The 19959-nt window shown below is 41.6% G+C and overlaps 2 protein-coding genes across 8 annotated transcripts in view; one reads left to right on the forward strand and one right to left on the reverse strand.

Moving 5' to 3' along the window:
• The window catches only part of LOC110536975, a 31502-nt gene extending 24660 nt beyond the window's left edge, over positions 1–6842 (reverse strand). For all 7 annotated transcript variants that reach the window (XR_002475541.2, XR_002475537.2, XR_005034872.1 and 4 more), the window contains exons 1-3: positions 6002–6842; positions 5322–5538; positions 3966–4139 (exon numbers count right to left, since the gene is read on the reverse strand). Coding sequence is in view for 1 of the 7 variants with exons in the window: in XM_036936930.1 (XP_036792825.1) it covers positions 3966–4106 (141 nt within the window). In the remaining 6 variants the exon portion in view is untranslated. The remainder of the gene's footprint in view (positions 1–3965; positions 4140–5321; positions 5539–6001) is intronic.
• Positions 6843–8156: 1314 nt separating this feature from the next.
• ak3 (adenylate kinase 3) lies at positions 8157–19517 on the forward strand. Its single transcript, XM_021622660.2, has 5 exons — positions 8157–8751; positions 11727–11846; positions 15785–15957; positions 17862–17980; positions 18676–19517. The coding sequence occupies exons 1-5, from the start codon at positions 8604–8606 to the stop codon at positions 18794–18796; spliced, it is 681 nt and encodes a 226-aa protein (XP_021478335.1). The 5' UTR covers positions 8157–8603; the 3' UTR covers positions 18797–19517.
• Positions 19518–19959: the final 442 nt, after the last annotated feature.

Genomic DNA, 19959 nt, shown 5'->3' on the forward strand with positions numbered 1-19959 from the left:
GGGCGGAATACTTAGTTACTCATATTTTATTTATCTTTAAAAATATATATAATTTATCTTCCACTATGAGTTTGTATGGTTGACAAAAAATATATAATAAAAAAATAAAAAATAAAAAAATGTAATCCCACTTTGTAACACAAACAAATGTGAAGAAATCCAAGGGGTCTGAATGCTTTTGCACTCTCGTATAAACTTTAATGAACACTCCATTTAAAAACACTGCATTAAGCACATTACATAGAACATGCAGTGTAATGTGTCCCTAGATTGGTAGTCACTAGTCTAGACTGACATCCTTACATAGTCTTAACATTTCTCACACCACAAGGCTTCATTGTCTGTCACCGACAGATCAGCATTCCTACTTTGACAAGCTTCATAAATACCGGCCCAGATGTCCGCAGCACATAAGGGTCTGTAACACAGTTGAGGGCCTGTAACACAGTTGAGGGCCTGACTCAATCACAACATGTAAAACACAGCATCCAGCCTGTTTACCTACATTCCCCTGTAATGATGAGCCAAGTCTAATCTGTATCTGAGGGACAGCTGTCTGTCTGTTTCAGTCTGATGGTACATACCACACACTGAGAATGGCAAACATTTGTTTTATACATAAACAGATGGGGATTTAAAACGTGTGAATTAAGGAGTCCAAGTAAAGTCACTCTGTGCCTGGCATGCAGTGTACACAACAGCTGTAATGAGAGTCATACATAGTCCAGGGCCAATATCCACAAAGCATCTTTGAGTAAGAGTGCTGATCTAGAATCAGTTTAGACTTTTAGATCATAATGAATAAGATTATATGGACGGATCCTAGATCAGCGCTCCTACTCTGAGATGCTTTGTGGATACGGGCCTGGGAAAAGAGGTCTTCTGACCTCTATGGGACATCATGGCTAAATAAATAGTCCTTTCACCAACAATTAAGAGCTTAAACATGACTTTAAAAAAGCTACAAACGAAGAGCCAGTTTTGTTGCTATTCTTAAAACTACATTTAAGCAAATATTCTAAAATCTCCATAAAAACAATATGCACATTTTCCCACCAGGGGTGTGTTTCCATCAAACCGACTTATTGTGGATAAAAGGCTGTGAGTGATGACGTAGTGCACACAAAAAAAGATTTTGTTGTTAAGTTCCCATGTACCGAACAAAAACATCACTGATGAAAACCTCATAACCAATTTTCATATTTTTTTACGTGTTTTGAAAGCAGTAACACACTCAATGTACTCTGGACATCTCATGACTCTAGGACCAAGAACATTTATTCAAAATAGCATGTTCGTTATTAATGGTAGATTATGGCAGCCTTTCCATTTCCTGAAAAGTTTGTGTTTTGGAGATGAGGTTTTCATCCAAAAGCAGTGAAATTAAATAGGCTTCCAACGCAATTTCAACTCCACCAATGTTTTGTCACAAAAAAAAAACCTCTGTGATAAATAGCAAACTTACACAATGTGGTTTTGGTGCATGCTCTCTAGATAAGACAGGGGGTTATGAGATTTGGACAAGATCATTTTATTTGATAATTGGCAGCCAATCACCAATTATAAATGCCACCAGCATTCAAATAATAGCCTACCCTCAATATTTATCCTATTGGAAATTTGAATGATGATATGAACTTCACATGGTGGTTAAGTGCACTAACTTATTTCACCACGTCCTGGTGGTTGGCCCATATCATCGCATCACTCCAAGTTAACTATAATAGCAATATTTGCGCACTATAAGTGACTGATTCCGTTTAATTTGGGACTAATTTTATTATACTAATCACGCTATTTCAAAAGAAAGTGTGCACTGTCCCTTTAAGACCAATGACTTCATTCTCATACACAGTCAGTTTGAGTCTGGAGCAAAGATGATCTTGACAGAGACCTGAAGTGATTGAAATGTAGAAACAAATAAATATAGGAGAACAGTTAAAGTATTTGAGTGTTTTAATGATAAGAAACTACAAAGTTAATAATTAAGGAGTGATCCATGCTCAATGAAGTGCAATCATTAGGTGAGACAAAAATTTTCATCCCTTTAAAGGGATGGGCCGTTACCCTGGTAACTTGCTTGTCCATGATGAAAAAAATTGTATCACTGACTGCAATGTCTTCCTAGAAGCAGATAGTTGCAGCAAACTCAAACTAACATTGAAAAACAACCTAGCTTGCGATCAAAACAATATAACTGGCCAAGAAACCCGAGGACAAAGTCACACTTTAGTACCCTTTGACAATTGACCAACTTCTACATGTGTCCTGTGGATTAAAAGAAACTGTTCCCAAATGCTGTGTGACTACCCGCCAACGTGGCTGGTGAACTAGACATTCTTATCAGCCAATGACAAATCGACCCGCATTTGGCAGGTGTTAATTTACACCACGGGAGGCTGGTGGCACCTTAATTGGGGAGGACAGGCTCATAGTAATGGCTGGAACAGAATCAATGGAATGGCATCAAGCATCGCTAACTGGCTACATACGGAGCGATAGACAAACACACACCAAACAGACAGATGGGCAATATTGCTGGAAATTAATTGGCAGATATCTTTTTACGTTCGGCTTTAAAAAAAATGAATATATACATTTTATTTACTTTTTTAAACCTCTCTCGCTAGTGCGCGATAGGACAACATCTCTGCCAGCCAAACCCTCCTCTAACCCGGATGATGCTGGGACAATTGGCCCCACGGGTCTCCTGGTCGCGTCCGGCTGAGACAGAGCCTGGACTCGAACCCAGAATTTCTAGTGGCACAGCTAGCACTGCGATGCAGTGTCTTAGACCACTGTGCCACTCAGGAGGCACCTACATTTGGCTTTTTTTAAGCAAATAGTGGCTAACCAGGGATGGGATAATGTCAATGTGACTTTGATTGGATAGTAGCCAGGAACTTTATTTTTATGACCGTTTGCAATGGAACACGTGGAAAAAAATGCATGTACTTTCAGAATTGATTGGAGAGATGCTCATTGGTGGGCTGTTGGAGACCCATGGGCTAAAGCCAGCAACAGGTCAGTGGAGCAGGCAGTGCGCTCGCGCTATAAGGAGACATCTGTTGGGCTGATAGACTTGATCTTCTCTCAATCAGTAGACCGACGCCGGTTCAATTACTTGAATTCCATTTCGTGAATTTTTTTTATTTCAGTGAGCTCAATGTGCAGTTTCTGTAGAGAAAAATTAGATCAAGCCTGAACTGTGCGATGTAGTAGGGAGCTGTAGTTTGACAGTTAAGCGCAGAAAACGTGGTAATTAAAATAAGATTTTATCCAAGGTCTACCATTTTACATTTGAAGAAGTGGGAGATTACGTTGTAGTTTACTCTCACATGACCGCGTGGTCTAGAATGGAATACAATTGCAGCCCACAGGTGGAAAATGGGAGGACACATTCAACATGTCGAATCGTAAGTATTGTTCCTAGAGATAAAATTATTTATTTTATTATTTTTTTATTTAACTAGGCAAACCAGTTAAAAACAAATTCTTATTGACAATGATGGCCTACCCTCCCCCAGGCAAATCCTCCCCTATGCCAGGCAACCCTGGGCCGCCCTATGGGACTCCCGATCACGGCCGGTTGTGACAAAGCCTGGGAACGAACCAGGGTCTGTAGTGACATCTAGCATTGCCTTAGACCGCTGCGCCACTTGGGTATGCCTCTGTTGACTGGAAATGTTATTTTGGTGATACCGAACAGTTTAGATATGGTTGATCAAGGACACCAGGCTACAGAAGTTTCCGCAACGAATCATCTCTAAACAATTACAGAGCAAAAATAATAGCTGCAGTCCAATTCTCTACGAGTGCACACTTCTGAGAGAAGGGGGAAGAATTGGAACATAACCAATATCCTCCTTTCAGCAGGCAGATATAATCAATCTATTTATACATACATTTTTACCGCAGCAGTTTTCACGAAGTACTTTTAAGGTAGGAAAGGAACATGGTCTCACCGAGAAGTCAATGGGATCGTTGGTGATCCCCTTCAGCACAGCCTTCAAAGGGTGCTTCATGAAGGGAGCCCACATGAGCAGGGAAACCAGGTAATAACCCAGAGAGCGCTGGGTGTTAGTCATGTTCCACCACGACGCCATACAGCAGGCCTAGCTGATAGAACAGCACCGTTCCTACAGGGGCAGAATCAGGATACGGTTGTGTTCAGGAGGGACAACATTTTTTTGAAACAGGGAGTTTCCACTTCAACTTAATCTGTGTCCACAGACGCAACTAGCATGTGCCTTGCAAATGCTGTGTTTCAACCTCTATGACAATGTGAGGGGGGTCCAAGGCCTCCAAAATAGATTGGAAACATTTCCCAACTTAAAATACAGTCAAGAGCTGGCGGGCAACATTCATGTTACAAGGAGAGATCATTACTGATAATCAATAATATTACAGGACCAGGGTTACAAATGATTATGCATGTTTTAGTAATACCAATATGTTAATTATCCCTGAAGGGCTGATGAGTTCATGAGTGTGACACTGAAGTGTGAACTGCCATGGACAGTTTGATGTACATGCATGCATCATGCATTCACAGGTATGTGGCTGCAGAGTACAAACACCAATGGCATCAGTCTTTTGGGGGTGTGATATGCACTGACTGTAGCCATTCATCCAGTGTTGCCAATTTAGAGACTTTGTCGCTATATTTAGCGAGTATTCAGACCACTCTAGCTACACATTTTTCAAAAAAAAAGCGAATAGCGACAAATCTAGCAACTTTTTCTGGTGTTATTGGAAACTTTTGGAGACTCTGACGTGAAAGAACGTATCGTTCTTACTCTTCTCAACGAACAGCGGGTGCTGCCGCGGATGCTGCCGTGGGCCCCACCCCCGTTCCAAAGCACTCACAGGCGACCCAGTCACCCCTCCGCATCCAGACTGCAAATGAATCACGCATGCGGGAAGCCGCCGCTTCCTGATCCCGCTCTGGCTTACATTTTTTTTTTTTTATCTATTAACCTGAATTAGGGCCAGACTAGTTATAATTCTCAAAATGCCATTGACAGTTTTTTTCTATTGTCTATTTTTTGTCCAGTTAGATTTTTTTTTGTATACAATGTAAAAAATGTTATGGTTAAAAATGTTCATGTTTTACTGTGACTTGTTGTTGGCTCCTAAATGGACCTTAAGGTTTAAAACCAAACCCCTGCCAAAAATAATTAAATTAAACACTAAGTAACTCCGCCAGAGGGTCTCTTTTGCCAGTCCCAAGCCCGGATAAAGGAGGAGGGTTGGAATTGTGACATAAAAAAAAAAAAACATTTGCAGTTCTAAACATATTTCGGGTGATTTTCACTCACCTTTTGTCTCTCCACGACGTTATGCCAACAGCATCCATCACAATTACATGCACATGGCAAATTATGCAAATTAGGCGATGACGTCAGTTAGGACAGCCAATAGCTACTTTCCTTACTGAGGAGTTGGCAACACTGCATTCATCCTCTCATGACTTGATTTCAATTTTGGTCCCTTAGGTTACCTTGTCCAGAAGCCTGATGAAGCTGGCTACAACATCTAGAAGATAAGAGTCATTACAATCAGTCAATAAAGGTTTAGCTCCACCCCAGAGACAACCACATCTTGTCTATGGCATATGCAGCATTAAATGGACTGTGCGTCTACAAATAACAATGGGCTAATTTGCAGGATTAAAGGTGTATGTGGTGATAAAAGCATATTCTACAAAAGAGCATTGAAATCGTTAGTCTTTGGTTGAACACAAACTAAACAGATTATAAACTAGAGCACAAACGACATGTCATCAAAAAGGATCACATACATATTTATTATTATGTTCCTTATTCATCCTGCATACGATGTTGTTCAATAACTTGTCCGGTTGACTAATGTCCATGTTTTTTGTGCCAACAAGCAACAATTCAGTCTACTTGGGCGTGCTGGCATGGGTGAACTTGTAACTGCGTAGTAACAGCTAGCTATCGTGTAATACTGCGACGATGTTTTGTAGCCCACTTACCTCGCAGTCCTGGGTTATCCTCTTTAGATCGTAAGTTTTGCTTTTGCAATTTAGCGTTGATAACACTGGTGTTTGTCTGAAAAGATTACAGCCATCGTAGGTGAGCTCCCGGCTCGCCGTGTTGTTGTTGTTGTTATTTCCACACATGTTGATAGTCGTCACTAGTTACCACAACTACAAAGGCTTAATTGGCTAACCCCCGCCAACTTCTACATTTTATCTTAAAATAAGACTTTAAACCAAACTGCTAACCTTATGCCTAACCTTAAATTAAGACCAGAAACCATTATTTGTAATAATTAATTTTTACGATATACACTTGATTTCGTGGCTGTGGTAACGAGTGACAACCCAAAAGCAAGACGAAGCAGTATTTCTCCAGGTGGCGCTCCAACACTTCTTTATGTTCATTATTTTATATGACCATAGGCAGGCTTTATCAAACTGCGTAGCGCACAAGGTTCAGTAAGAGAGAGTCAACGCTGCTCACACAGTGACAGAAATGCTTTCTCACAATATTGACAAACCTGTTGACCGTGCAAGGGGTAAAAAAATAAATAAATATCAGCAATTGTTCATTCATTTATGTAGCCTAAATCATTAGGCGCGTTCGAGCGGATCACTTTTGTCAAGTCTTCAAAGTGTGTTGCATTATGGTTATAAAAATCTTCCCACTGGGGACTAGGATACTGCCGCGTTCAAGACAACTGGGAACTTGGAAATCTCTGACTTCCGACTTCACTGCGTTCAATTCAACTGGCAACTGAAAAAAAATAAACTCAAGACTGGGAAAATCGTTTTGAATGGTTATTGAACTCAGAATTCCAAGTCAGAAACGCGGACTAGCAACACCCACTCTTTTCTGTACTTCTCGCTGTACAATTTTGATTGAGACATGTTGATTGATGTAAGTTCTGTTCAAGATCAAACATTCGTGAGCAACTATATTCATTGGGTTTGGCTCGTCGAAGCCGTACTACTGCTGCAGTCAGCCATCAATGATTTGCAATTTGCTGAAATTGCTGCTGGCCTGCTGCTGTATGTGCACGAGCTGAGCGCTTGCTGCTGACGTCACTCAATGCACGTTTGCAGCCAGGCACGTGTGTTGTGACAGTGTGTGACAGAGAAAAACTTTTTGTGTCATTTAGAGGGAAAATGCGTGCATTTTAGCGTTTGAGTCACCTTTCAAAAGTTGCTAAAAGTTCCAAATATATTTTTAAAAGAGCGCTTGCTGCTGACGTCACTCAATGCACGTTTGCAGCTAGGCACGTGTGTTGTGACAGTGTGTGACAGAGAAACGTTTTTGTGTCATTTAGATGGAAAATGCGTGCATTTTAGCGTTTGAGTCACTTTTCAAAAGTTGCTAAAAGTTCCAAATACATTTTTAAAAGTAGCTCAATTTGTTAGGTGCTGTTTGAAAAAAAAAGTTGCCAGAGTAGTCTGAAAAGTTGCTAAATCTAGCAACAAAATTGCTAAATTGGCATCACTGGATGCACCTCCCCCGACTTCACTCGCTGACTTAAACATACATACATACCTGAAAACAAGTTGTCTCTTGTTGAATGACAAAAATACTTTATTGAAGAATACCTACAGTTGACCAATCATTGACAAAGGGGAATACACTTCGGCTCCAGAACTTCGGTTTGCCATGAGAAAAAATGTTGTGTGACAGAACATCCGAAAAAACCCTTGCCGAAGTCCAAAACGAACAAAAACTTCAAAAAGGTAGTCATAATTTATGCACGAACTCTTCTGAAGTGTTTCTACTGGGAAGCATATGGACATCGCTTGAACCTACCCATTATCTCTCCAAATTGTATTTTATGTTATTGTGATTTTTATTAGTATCCTCAGTAGCTGAAGCAGCAGCTATTCATCCTGGGGTCCACACACAACATGACAAAATAAAGAACACTAATGGACCAGAACAGCAACACAAATTTAAACTAGGAACACTATGACTAAAGAACAATAGGCCTACGACTATTTTGGTCTAAATAAAAGGCCATAAATCCACACAAAAAAAACATAGCATGTCCTTATTTAGAAAACACCAAACAACAGAAAATAATGTGGTGCATTACTAGGGCAAAGGGTATTATTAATTTAATTCCTACAGAGTAGGCAATAAAGTGTGTTATACAATTCACAGGACAACTTCGAAATTTGACCTTTGAGAAACATGGGTGAAAGTCTAATTCTGATGTAAAACTGTGAGCGATGGTAAAGCAGCCGGCGAAACAGTGGATGTCAGACCCAAAGACCGCCAGAGTGCGCTATTATTCCTGACGTCGTTAGATTGGGGCTGTGTGGATGCGAGCGTCCTCACCGAGTAGCGAGACAAAGCAGTTTTCTTGTTATGAACTTCTTCCTCCTCTATTCGCGTCAAGGTCTTCGAAAAAAGAGCTAATTTCAAGAGCCAAACTAGAACTGCTTTACAGGAGTCGTCCGCAGTAGGCGATTGCACTTTTGCACACAGTGGATAGACTTGGCCAGCAAGGGTGCATGGAGAATTCTGATCGAACAGAAGTTCTCGTCTAAACGCACAAATTACAGTTTTATGGGAAGGACGTGCTGATTACAACAATAACATTGGAAAATGGTTCAACAAAGGATATTGCGGGCGGTTATCATGGGACCTCCAGGTTCAGGGAAGGGCACAGTGTCGGGGCGCATAGTAAAACGTTTCGGATTATCGCATCTTTCAAGTGGAGACCTTTTGAGAGCCAACATTAAAGCCCAAACAGGTAAGATTAGACCATGGTGCAGTTCTAAACCTCTCCACATACAGCAGATAATGGAAATGGCTGCTATGGCTGATGAAAATAAGCAGAATGTGAAGTAAACCATACCCTAGTCAGTTTTCTCCAAGTAGTCAGATTGTTCCCACTTGCTTGTGTTATGTGTTTCTCGTGCATGAACAGCAGCAGTTGACACATTAGCGTAGATGTTGCTACCATGTTCAGACCCACTGGACACGGACGTAAATTCAACGTCTATTCCACGTTGGTTCAACAAATTACGTGGAAAACAACGTTGATTCAACCAGTGTGTGCCCAGTGGGTAAATTGTAGGTGTGTGATATTAATACTTGTAAAAAAGAATCATTCATAAACTAAAATGAATATGAAAATATCGGATGCAATCAGATTCTTTTGGATGTTATGCACAAAATGTAAACATTGTTATCCACAAGGTGATGCAATGAAGCATGCGATGTCTTGAAAACGACGATGGTGGTTGGTCATTATCCGACTCCCCTTGGGAGAAAGATAAAGATAAAGAGTAAAAACTTTTTTTTTTTAATCAAAGATTACAGAGATGGTAATATTACATAATACATTGCAAACAAAATTCTCCCCAGCAGTAACAAAACAAGTGTTGTTCTGGTCTGGCTATGATAAGAGAAACAGTTCAGTCCAGTTCCACAATCATATTCTTATCTTGCTGCAAAAAGCTCGAGTCTGACTGGAGAGCAGACAAGACCCTGATCTTATATTATTGAGTGGAAAGAAGAGTTGTTAAAAAAAAACAGCTTCTACAGCAGATCTACAGCTATAGTAGACCTGTGCACAGGTAACCTGATATCTGAACTACCTGCCACCTGAGCTTTCTACAGTGAAGGTCATGTGGTCTGGTATGTAACTTCAATTTATTATCACGCTGCTCTAGCTCTTATCTTGACTGAAGTCCCATCAGATGTAAGGACCATCATAAACTGAGGAGTAGCCTATAGCAGACCACTGACTTTCAAGGACTTTGTTCCCACACCCCCTTGCTCCTTTTCCCCCACACTGGAATGAAATGAAACCCATAAAGTTCTTTCAGAACACCCACATTTAAAACATGACGAAATACTTTGTTTTATTGCCCATACAATCTGTGATCTAGTTATCAGTTTAATAGTACATTTAAAAAAAAGTACACACACACTTGGCACACAGCAAGCCATGTGCCAAGTCCTCAAAGAATGTAATAGTTCAAAGAATGCAAGCCTGAATTTTTTTCAGTGTGGTGTGTAGCTTCTTTGTTCTAGCCTGAGATGAGCTCCACTGTGCACAGTAGGCTAGCATTCTATGCTGCTCCTTATATGGCCCAGGCCTGCAAAACCTCCTCCCCCGACTGTTACATAAATGATTTTCTGTATTATAGTCAGACAAAGACTCAAACTTTTTTGGGGCCGGGGACCGCTTTTATGATAGCAAATGAATCAAGGACCCCCTCATAATCAGAACACAACTCGAGTGAGATGAAAAAATAGCATACAAGGAGTCATGACTTCGGCAGTGCATTGCCCTCGGGCCCTGGGAATTAACATTTTAAAGGCCCGCCTCTTGGCATTGGAGAGAACATTTTGTACTTTTCAAGCTAATTTCCTGCAGTTCTACAAATTTTTACATGAGGCAGAGAGAACTTTGCAATTTTAATCATTTATTGTATTTTTTATTTAACCTTTTATTTAACTAGGCAAGTCAGTTAAGAACAAATTCTTATTTAATCAAATCAAATTTATTTATATAGCCCTTCGTACATCAGCTGAAATCTCAAAGTGCTGTACAGAAACCCAGCCTAAAACCCCAAACAGCAAGCAATGCAGGTGTAGAAGCATGGTGGCTAGGAAAAACTCCCTAGAAAGGCCAAAACCTAGGAAGAAACCTAGAGAGGAACCAGGCTATGTGGGGTGGCCAGTCCTCTTCTGGCTGTGCCGGGTGGAGATTATAACAGAACATGGTCAAGATGTTCAAATGTTCATAAATTACCAGCATGGTCAAATAATAATAATCACAGGCAGAACAGTTGAAACTGGAGCAGCAGCACGGTCAGGTGGACTGGGGACAGCAAGGAGTCATCATGTCAGGTAGTCCTGGGGCATGGTCCTAGGGCTCAGGTCCTCCGAGAGAGAGAAAGAAAGAGAGAAGGAGAGAATTAGAGAATGCACACTTAGATTCACACAGGACACCGAATAGGACAGGAGAAGTACTCCAGATATAACAGACTGACCCCAGCCCCCCGACACATAAACTACTGCAGCATAAATACTGGAGGCTGAGACAGGAGGGGTCCAACCCGGACGACGCTGGGCCAATTGTGCACTGCCCTATGGGACTCCCAATCACAGCCAGTTGTGATACAGCCTGGAATCGAACCAGGGTGTCTGTAGTGATGTCTCCAGCACTGAGATGCTGTGCGTTAGACCGCTGCGTCACTCGGGAGCCCCCAAAGCTAATTTAAAGCTTAAATTACAGTGCATTTATGTAAAAAAAAATCAAACAAATTGGAGAATACATAAAGTATTCAGTTTAAAAAGATACAATTGGTGGAGTACTGTGGATACCAATATTCATGTGAGCCTCCCAGAACATAAATTGTGGATTCATAATATTACATTGTATTGTATTACACTCTAAACTTATTCCACAGATCGCTTGGCCAAAACATTTGAAGTTGTTGTTAGTCATATTCATTGAAAAAAATTAAGGAAAAGGCTTTGTGTTTTATCCTTTCAGAACGGGGTCTTCTGAGATAATAAAAAGTTAAGATCACAGATCTGATCCTTGTGTTATTCTGCATCCTCTCCTGGCAGAGCTAGGTCTTAGCTTTATGTTGCTCTGTGTATCTCCTCTCCTGGCAGACCTAGGTCTTCTGATGAAGTGCATAATGTGTACATGTTTAAATACTAAAGAAAGCTCTGATCTTTATGTTCCACTGTGAATTCTTGCAGAGCTGGGTCTTCTCATGAAGTCATGCATCGATCAGGGTCAGCTGGTACCTGATGACGTCATCTCCCGTCTCATCCTGACAGAGATGAGGAGCATAGAGCAGAGCAGCTGGCTGCTGGACGGTAAGCAGTAAGCACCTGCACCACACGCATTTCGCCAACAGCGAGCGAGAGGGAGGATGACAATGGGGAAAGATAAAGATTGTATCAAAGGGCAATATAGGTCGGACTTAAACAATGAAGTGTATCGGAGGCTGCAGCATTACCGCTAGACCAGCCAGGCCACCCATTACTCAGATTTAGGGACATCAGCATAGACAAGGCAATAGGCATATGTTTTAAAAAGGCATTCAGTACACTCCAGACACCTTCAAGTGAGTAGGAATATGCTTTAGATTTGTTTCTAAGAAACATTTACATTATTTGAACAGCTTGCTGCTGAACAGTAAGCAGCACCTGAACTCGTTAAGCTATTCTTGATAATGGCGCCAGAAGGGATGGCTGTCGTTTTACGGGCTCCTAACCAACTATGCTATTTATTTCTTTTTTTGCATTGTTTGCAGTTTATTTTGTACACAAATTTACCTCTACCATCTCTTATGACCGAAAAGAGCTTCTGGATGAGAACAGCGATTACTCATCACGAACTGGACAAAGATTTTTTCTTTAATAAGTCCGACACAAAGGATATGCTGCTTTCCGGAGAACAGGCCCAAATCTCCGTCATTAGCGTGAAGAAAATGGCGGAGATACCGAGGGAGAAGGTCTGGGTGCCTTGTTAGGATTTGTAGGCGAGTGAGTAAATTGCCATTACCATTGCCATTACAATTATTGGCCAACGTGAAATCACTGGAACGTGAAATCACTGAAAACAAACTTGATGATCTACGGTCGAGCTTATCCTATCTACGGGACATAAAAAACTGTAATATCTTGTGTTTCACTGAGTTGTGGCTGAACAACGACACGGATAATATAGAGGTGGCTGGGTTTTCCGTACATCGGTAGGACAAAGCAGCTACGTCTGGTAAGAAGAGGAGCTGGGGTGTGTGTCTATTTGTCAATAACTGCTGGTGTGCGATGTCTAATGTTAAATAAGTTTCTAGGTATTGCTCGTCTGAGGTAGATTACCTCATGATAAGCTCTAATAAGAGAGATCTCACCTATATTATTCATATATTCATAGCCATCTATTTACCACCACAAACTGATGCTGGCACTAAGACCACCTCAGTCACCAGCTTCATCATTAAGTGTATTGATGACGTCGTCCCCACAGTGACCATACGTGCAAATCCCAACCAGAAGCCATGGATTACAGCCAACATGTGCACCAAGATAAAGGCTAGAGCCAGTTGAGGACAAGTTCTCATTTACAACTGCGACTTGGCCAAGATGAAGCAAAGCAGTGCGACAACAAAAACACAGAGTTACACATGGAATAAACAAACATACAGTCAATAACACAATAGAAAAGTCTATGTACAGTGTGTGCAAATGAAGTAAAATAAGGGAGGTAAGGCAATAAATAGGCTATATTGGCGAAATAATTACAATTTAGTAATTAAACACTGGAGTGATAGATGTGCAGAAGATGAATGTGCAAGTAGAGATACTGGGGTGCAAAGGAGCAAAAAAATATATAACATTATGGGGATGAGGTAGTTGGATGGGCTATTTACAGATGGGCTATGTACAGGTGCAGTGCTCTGACAGCAGGTGCTTAAAGTTAGTGAGGGCGACATGAGTGTCCAGCTTCAGTGATTTTTGCAATTCGTTCCAGTCATTGGCAGCAGAGAATTGCAAGGAAAGGCGGCCAAAGTAGGAATTGGCTTTGGGGGTGCCCAATGAAATATACCTGCTGGAGCACGTGCTACTGGTGGGTGCTGCTATGGTGACCAGTGAGCTGAGATAAAGCGGGACTTTACCTAGCTAAGACTTATAGATGACCTGGAGCCAGTTGGTTTGGCGACGAATATGAAGTGAGGGCCAGCCAATGAGAGCATACTGGTTACAGTGGTGGGTAGTGTATGGGGCTTTGGTGACAAAACGGATGGCACTGTGATAGACTGCATCCAATTTGCTGAGTAGAGTGTTGGAGGCTATTTTTGTAAATGACGTCACCGAAGTCAAAGATCGGTAGGATACTCCGTTTTACGACGGTATGTTTGGCAGCATGAAGGATGCTTTGTTGATAAATAGGAAGCGGATTCTGGATTTAATTTTGGATTTGAGATGCTTAATGTGAGTCTGGAAGGAGAGTTTACAGTCTAACCAGACACCTAGGTATTTGTAGTTGTCCACATATTCTAAGTCAGAACCGTCCAGAGTAGTGATGCTGAACGGGCGGGCAGGTGCGGGCAGCGATCGGGTGAAGAGCATGCATTTAGTTTTACTTGCATTTAAGAGCAGTTGGAGGCCACAGAAGGAGAGTTGTATGGCATTGAAGCTCGTCTGGAGGTTAGTTAACACAGTGTCCAAAGAAGGGCCAGAAGTATACAGAATGGTGTCGTCTGCGTAGAGGTGGATCAGAGAATCACCAGCAGCAAGCGCGACATCATTGATGTATACAGAGAAAATAATTGAACCCTGTGGCACTCCCATAGAGACCGCAAGAGGTCCAGACAACAGGCCCTCTGATTTGACACACTGAACTCTGTCTGAGAAGTAGTTGGTGAACCAGGTGAGGCAGTCATTTGAGAAACCAAGGCTGTTGATTCTGCCGATAAGAATGTGGTGATTGACAGAGTCGAAAGCCTTGGCCAGGTCGATGAATACAGCCTCACAGTATTGTCTCTTATCGATGGCGGTTATGATATCGTTTTGGACCTTGATCGTGGCTGAGGTGCACCCATGACCAGCTCGGAAACGAGATGGCATAGGAGAAATCGTCGGTGATCTGTTTGTTAACTTGGCTTTCAAAGACCTTAGAAAGGCAGGGTAAGATAGATATAGGCCTGTAACAGTTTGGGTCAAGAGTGTCTCCCCCTATGAAGAGGGGGATGATCGCTGCAGCTTACCAATCTTTGGGGATCTCAGATGATACGAAAAAGAGGTTGAACAGGCTAGTAATGGGGGTTGCAACAATTTCCGCGGATCATTTTAGAAAGAGAGGGTCCAGATTGTCTAGCCCGGCTGATTTGTAGGGATCCAGATTTTGCAGGTCTTTCAGAACATCGGCTATCTGGATTTGAGTGAAGGAGAAATGAGGGAGGCTTGGGCAAGTTGCTGTGGGGGGTGCAGGGCTGTTGACCGGGGTAGGAGGAAGGCTGAAACAAAGTGTCAGACTCTAGTTACCCAAGTCATAGACTGTTCTCTCTGCTACCGCACGGCAACAGGTACAAGTCTAGGTCCAAAAGGCTCCCTAACAGCTTCTACCCCGAAGCTATAAGACTGCTGAACAACTAATCAAATAGCCACCTGGACTATTCACATCTATTATTTATGAAAATTGCTCTGAAAGGGTTAAATAACCATCGGCCACTAATATCACAACTGATATGTGATGCTAGGCGGATGGACTATCAGATCAGTGTGTGTTCAGCCTGGCCCAAGACGGTTTTCCATTTCAAAATAGCTGTCAAAGTGGGAGATAGTGGCAAATAGTACAGTCATGCATGCATCATGTTAAAGGGATACTTTGGCCCTTCAGTACCACTTGCTGTACTGTAGCAGAGAGAACCGTCTAAGTTGACTGGAGTCTTTGGCAATTTTTGGGTCTTCCTCTGACACCACCTAGTATAGTGCTTTGTGACAGTTTGTTGGTGATGTGGACACCAAGGAACTTGAAACGCATTGAAGAAGAAGGTACGAGGGAAGGGACCTTGGACCTTTTCCACCTATACGGTTAAGGAGGAGGCGAGAAGAGATGAGAGGAATCTCAGATGAATTGGAATAGAGCCATCTCTCTGGGCCTCTACTTTCCTGTAAAGGGTTCCCCCTTGGGAAGGTTGTGAACATAAAACTCTAGAATGGACATTCTCAAGCTATGAAGGTTTATAACGTCAACAACTAGTGTATTATATATCTCTATGCTTACACTGGTCTCTCCTGTCTGGAAGGGTTCCCCCGTACCGTGACTCAGGCGGAGACTCTAGACGGCGTGTGCAGTGTGGACACAGTCATCAACATGGACGTTCCTTTCCAGATCATCAAACAGAGACTGACCTCTCGCTGGCTCCACCTGCCTAGCGGACGCGTCTACAACATCGACTTCAACCCACCCAAGATCTCTGTAAGTATAGTCTGAGTCACAGATGTATTTGACGGCTACATACTACTGAGCTATATTGAAGCTTCTGCTCCAAATGTATGTGGCCAAGTTAACACACAGGCCTTATTACAACATAATTAAAATGATTACACATGTAATAACCATGTAACAGGATAGTAAAAACACACTTATACACTGTGTATTTAAAAAAAACTATTTGATAAGACCTATTTTTTAGTGTTCCATCTCTCCCACCACACAGTTGCTCTTGTCGTTAGCTAGCTTTAGCTGAATATCAAGCTGCTCTTTCACCATGCAACCACCTGACAGCGCCTGGCTCAGTCAGGCTTTCAAAATATGGGTATTAAAATAAAAAAAACAATCCTGGAACGTTAAAGTAGGACACAGACTGCGTGTACCTGCGGCGTGGAGAGATTTAGAGGAGAAAGAGAGACAGATGGCGGAAGAAGGGATTAGACAGATAAAACAACTGTGCATCCCAAATGACACCCTATTCCCTATATAGTGCACTACTTTAGACCAGAGCCCTATGGCCTATACAGGGAATAGGGTGCCATTTCCGAACGCATCCAGTGTGGCATTTGTTTGCTGTGGCAATCCAAGTGGGGACCTTTTGCTCTCGTCCATGCATTTTAAACTGGAGCAAACAAGACATTGTTACCACACCTGGGTTCAAATAGTATTTGGAATCATTTCATATACTTGAGCTGTGTTTGATTGAACTTGCCTGGCGCAATGAAACCAATAGAAAAGTCCTAAAATTGCAAACCCTGCCCACCTGGCACTCCAAACAGGCTAAAGCACATGCTCAAAGCATTATGATTTCAAATAGGTGGTAGCATGGTGAATTAGGAGCTTTTAAAAGAGCAGCTTGATATTTAGCTAAAGCTAGCTAATGACAAGAGCAACTGTTCTTAACCATGAAAAGAACACTGAATGAAATCTCCTTCACCTCTCCCAGCAGCTTTCTGTATTCTGCTCTTTAGAGCCTGTGCATTGTGAGCCTGTGCATTATACCTGTGTTAGTGTTGCTTTTTTGCAATTACAAACATGCTGGTAGGAGGTTGAATGCAATTTGAATAGTAAGACTTTCAGGTTAAACACTTACCTACAGTAGTGTTTGTATTCCAACGTGTTGAGTCTGAGAGGACTAATGCTTCATACAATAGAGGTGCAAATGTAGTACAAACAGCAGCGTTTCATGTGAATTGTGCAAACAGGATGAAACTTCGGTAGAAGACAGCCTCTTACTAATCTTTGCACTTCAGAGGCTGCTGGATCTGGGAGGGAGGTGTAGATGGTCTACTCTCTCTTTCTCAAGGGTCTGTTCAAGTTTGCTTTCTGCGCCACCTAAGGCAAGGTCGTCAGGTTTTCTTCTACTAACCATACAGGTTTCTGCATGAATGTTCACTTCCCCCTCCATGCAGTTGTTAAAACAGGCATTACTGGCTTAGGCTGTGTGGTTTACACTTTACAAACCACTATGTCAGTATGTTGGACTATAAATCGTACAATATTTATATATTTTATTTATTTAACCTTTATTTAACTAGGCAAGTCAGTTAAGAACAAATTCTTATTTTCAATGACAGCCTAGGAACAGTGGGTTAACTGCCTGTTCAGGGGCAGAACAACAGATTTTTTACTTTGTCAGCTCTGGGATTTGATCTAGCAACCTTTCAGTTACTGGCCCAACGCTCTAACCACTAGGCTATATACCTCAGTGTAGCTCAGTTTGTGTAAGATGCTAGCAACGCCAGGACCGTTTGATTCCTGCTTGGGCCACCTATATGAACATGTATGCACGCACCATTGTAAATTGCTTTGGATAAAAGTATCTGTTAAATGGCATATCTTAACACGCTCACTGTTTGGTCTGTTTTGGTTGGCCCTCCTGGCTACAGGGCCTTGATGATGTCACTGGAGAGCCTCTGATTCAGAGAGACGATGACACACCAGAGACCATCACCAGGAGGCTGAGGTCCTACGAAAAACAGACACAACCCGTGTTGGAGTACTACAGGTAATGTCCCAAACCTGAGCTAGCTAGCTAGCTATCTATCTATCTATCATCATTTTTTTTTTTTAGCTTTTTTATTCATTATTACATTATATAAACTGTAACTGTGTAATAACGTTGCAGTTTATCTTCTTACATCATAGGCTTTAAGGCTTATATCTGCCCTTTCAGAGTTGGGACATAACAAACGGACATTCATCTCAATTAGACATCATTGTGAATGACTGAATGTCATGATTGATTCATATCACATCTATTTCTGTGGCCAATTAAAGAAGGAAAACATTAGTCCATAGCTCCTGTGTACATAAGATGGCTTCTGGGGCTCTTTGTCACTGGTAACTGGACAACGGAAAGAGAACTCTGAATTAACCCTACTACAGGGGCCGGTCTGAGAACTGAAATAGCTTGGGACTGTAAACAAAGGATTCAGACAGGAGATCAGACAGTGAATTCATTCCAGTGTTTTCTTTCCCTTTGTTACACAGTGAATCTTTGTTGGTAACCTTGAAAGCATTATGTAGTTGAGTACTAGGTTGTATTCAGTAGACTAGACTGTAGCAAAACATTTTGCAATGGAATGCGGAAATATGTGTTCTTATTGGAGACAATCAGGGAGTACCTACCTGTTTCAAAACTAGTGCTTATGTTTATTATGATGACTGTCATGAGGTACTAATGTCTGTTTCTACCAACAGGAGCAAAGGGATGTTGGAGACATTCTCAGGAACGGAAACCAACAAGATCTGGCCTCACATTCAGGCATTTCTGTCCAAAAAACTCTTCCCCCAAAATGATAAGGTTGTTGGGAAAGCCTAGAATCCACTCTGGGAACGGATGGATTAGTTAAATGGGACTGAACTCTTTGGTCCAAACCATAGCAGTATCTCTGTGCCTATATAAGACCATGCCACTTAGTACAACATATTGTAGTTGGATAAGGACCACTTGTTCAACCAATGTCACATTCTCTCTGTTCATTCCATATTTAGCCTGATCCCAGATCTGTTTATGCTGTCTTGCCAACTCTTATTGTCACTGTCAAGCTAAACATCGATCGTAGTAGTTGGCAAGACAGCACAAACAGATCTGGGATCAGGATACTCCATATGTAACTTGTTGCTAGGTGATGTGGTTTTGTGTCCTTGGTCTGTGTGGGTGTGGGTGGGTGGACAGGACATGACTTAAGGCTAAAGTGCCATTATGTGAAGTGGTCTTGAATTAATCAATGTTTTGTAGGGCCAAGTGCCTGTTGTCGACTGTACTTTATCATGTAGTAGTAATAAATGATCGAAAATGTGAATCACCATGCAGTTATTAATACATAAAAAAAATACTGATTTTATGCCTATGACTGACGACACTGATTGTAGGGAAACATTTGTCACCATTTGAAGCTGACATTTTAAATTGTTAGCATGGTTAAGGTGAAACGTAGCAATATTACCATAGTAACCACATTTCCATCCAGTTTTATTTGAGTGAAATCATATCCTATAAAATTAAATAAAATGATCACGACAGCTGTGATGGAAACAGATTTCGGTGTCATTTTGTAAATGCTGACAGATAATTTGTTGGTTCGACATGGTGGGATCTTTTTGTGTCAGTAAAATGTATTATGTGGTAAATAGTGGTGGAAACGTCTATGCGCAAAATATTGAAATAACCATATGAAAGTACATTTGGAGTCACGCGATGATATAGTGTGTGTGATCCTCCAACTACGACTCGGGAAACCATACAGTTTATTAGGCTACAGATGAAATAAGTTATGAAGGGTGGTGGAACTGCACGGTGATAAGCTTGATGTTGCTTTCCAATAAATAGAGGGTCTTATTCTGGTGACATGGTGATCGATGCGTGACTGCCGCTTGACAAATACAAATACTCTGGCTCTTATACATCATAATATCATGTAGATAGCCAACCTGCACAGCCTACCCACATCGTATATAGGAGATGAGGGCTAGGTCACAGGT

This window comes from Oncorhynchus mykiss, chromosome 12, assembly GCF_013265735.2.
Source record: "Oncorhynchus mykiss isolate Arlee chromosome 12, USDA_OmykA_1.1, whole genome shotgun sequence".
Taxonomy (NCBI): Eukaryota; Metazoa; Chordata; class Actinopteri; order Salmoniformes; family Salmonidae; genus Oncorhynchus; species Oncorhynchus mykiss.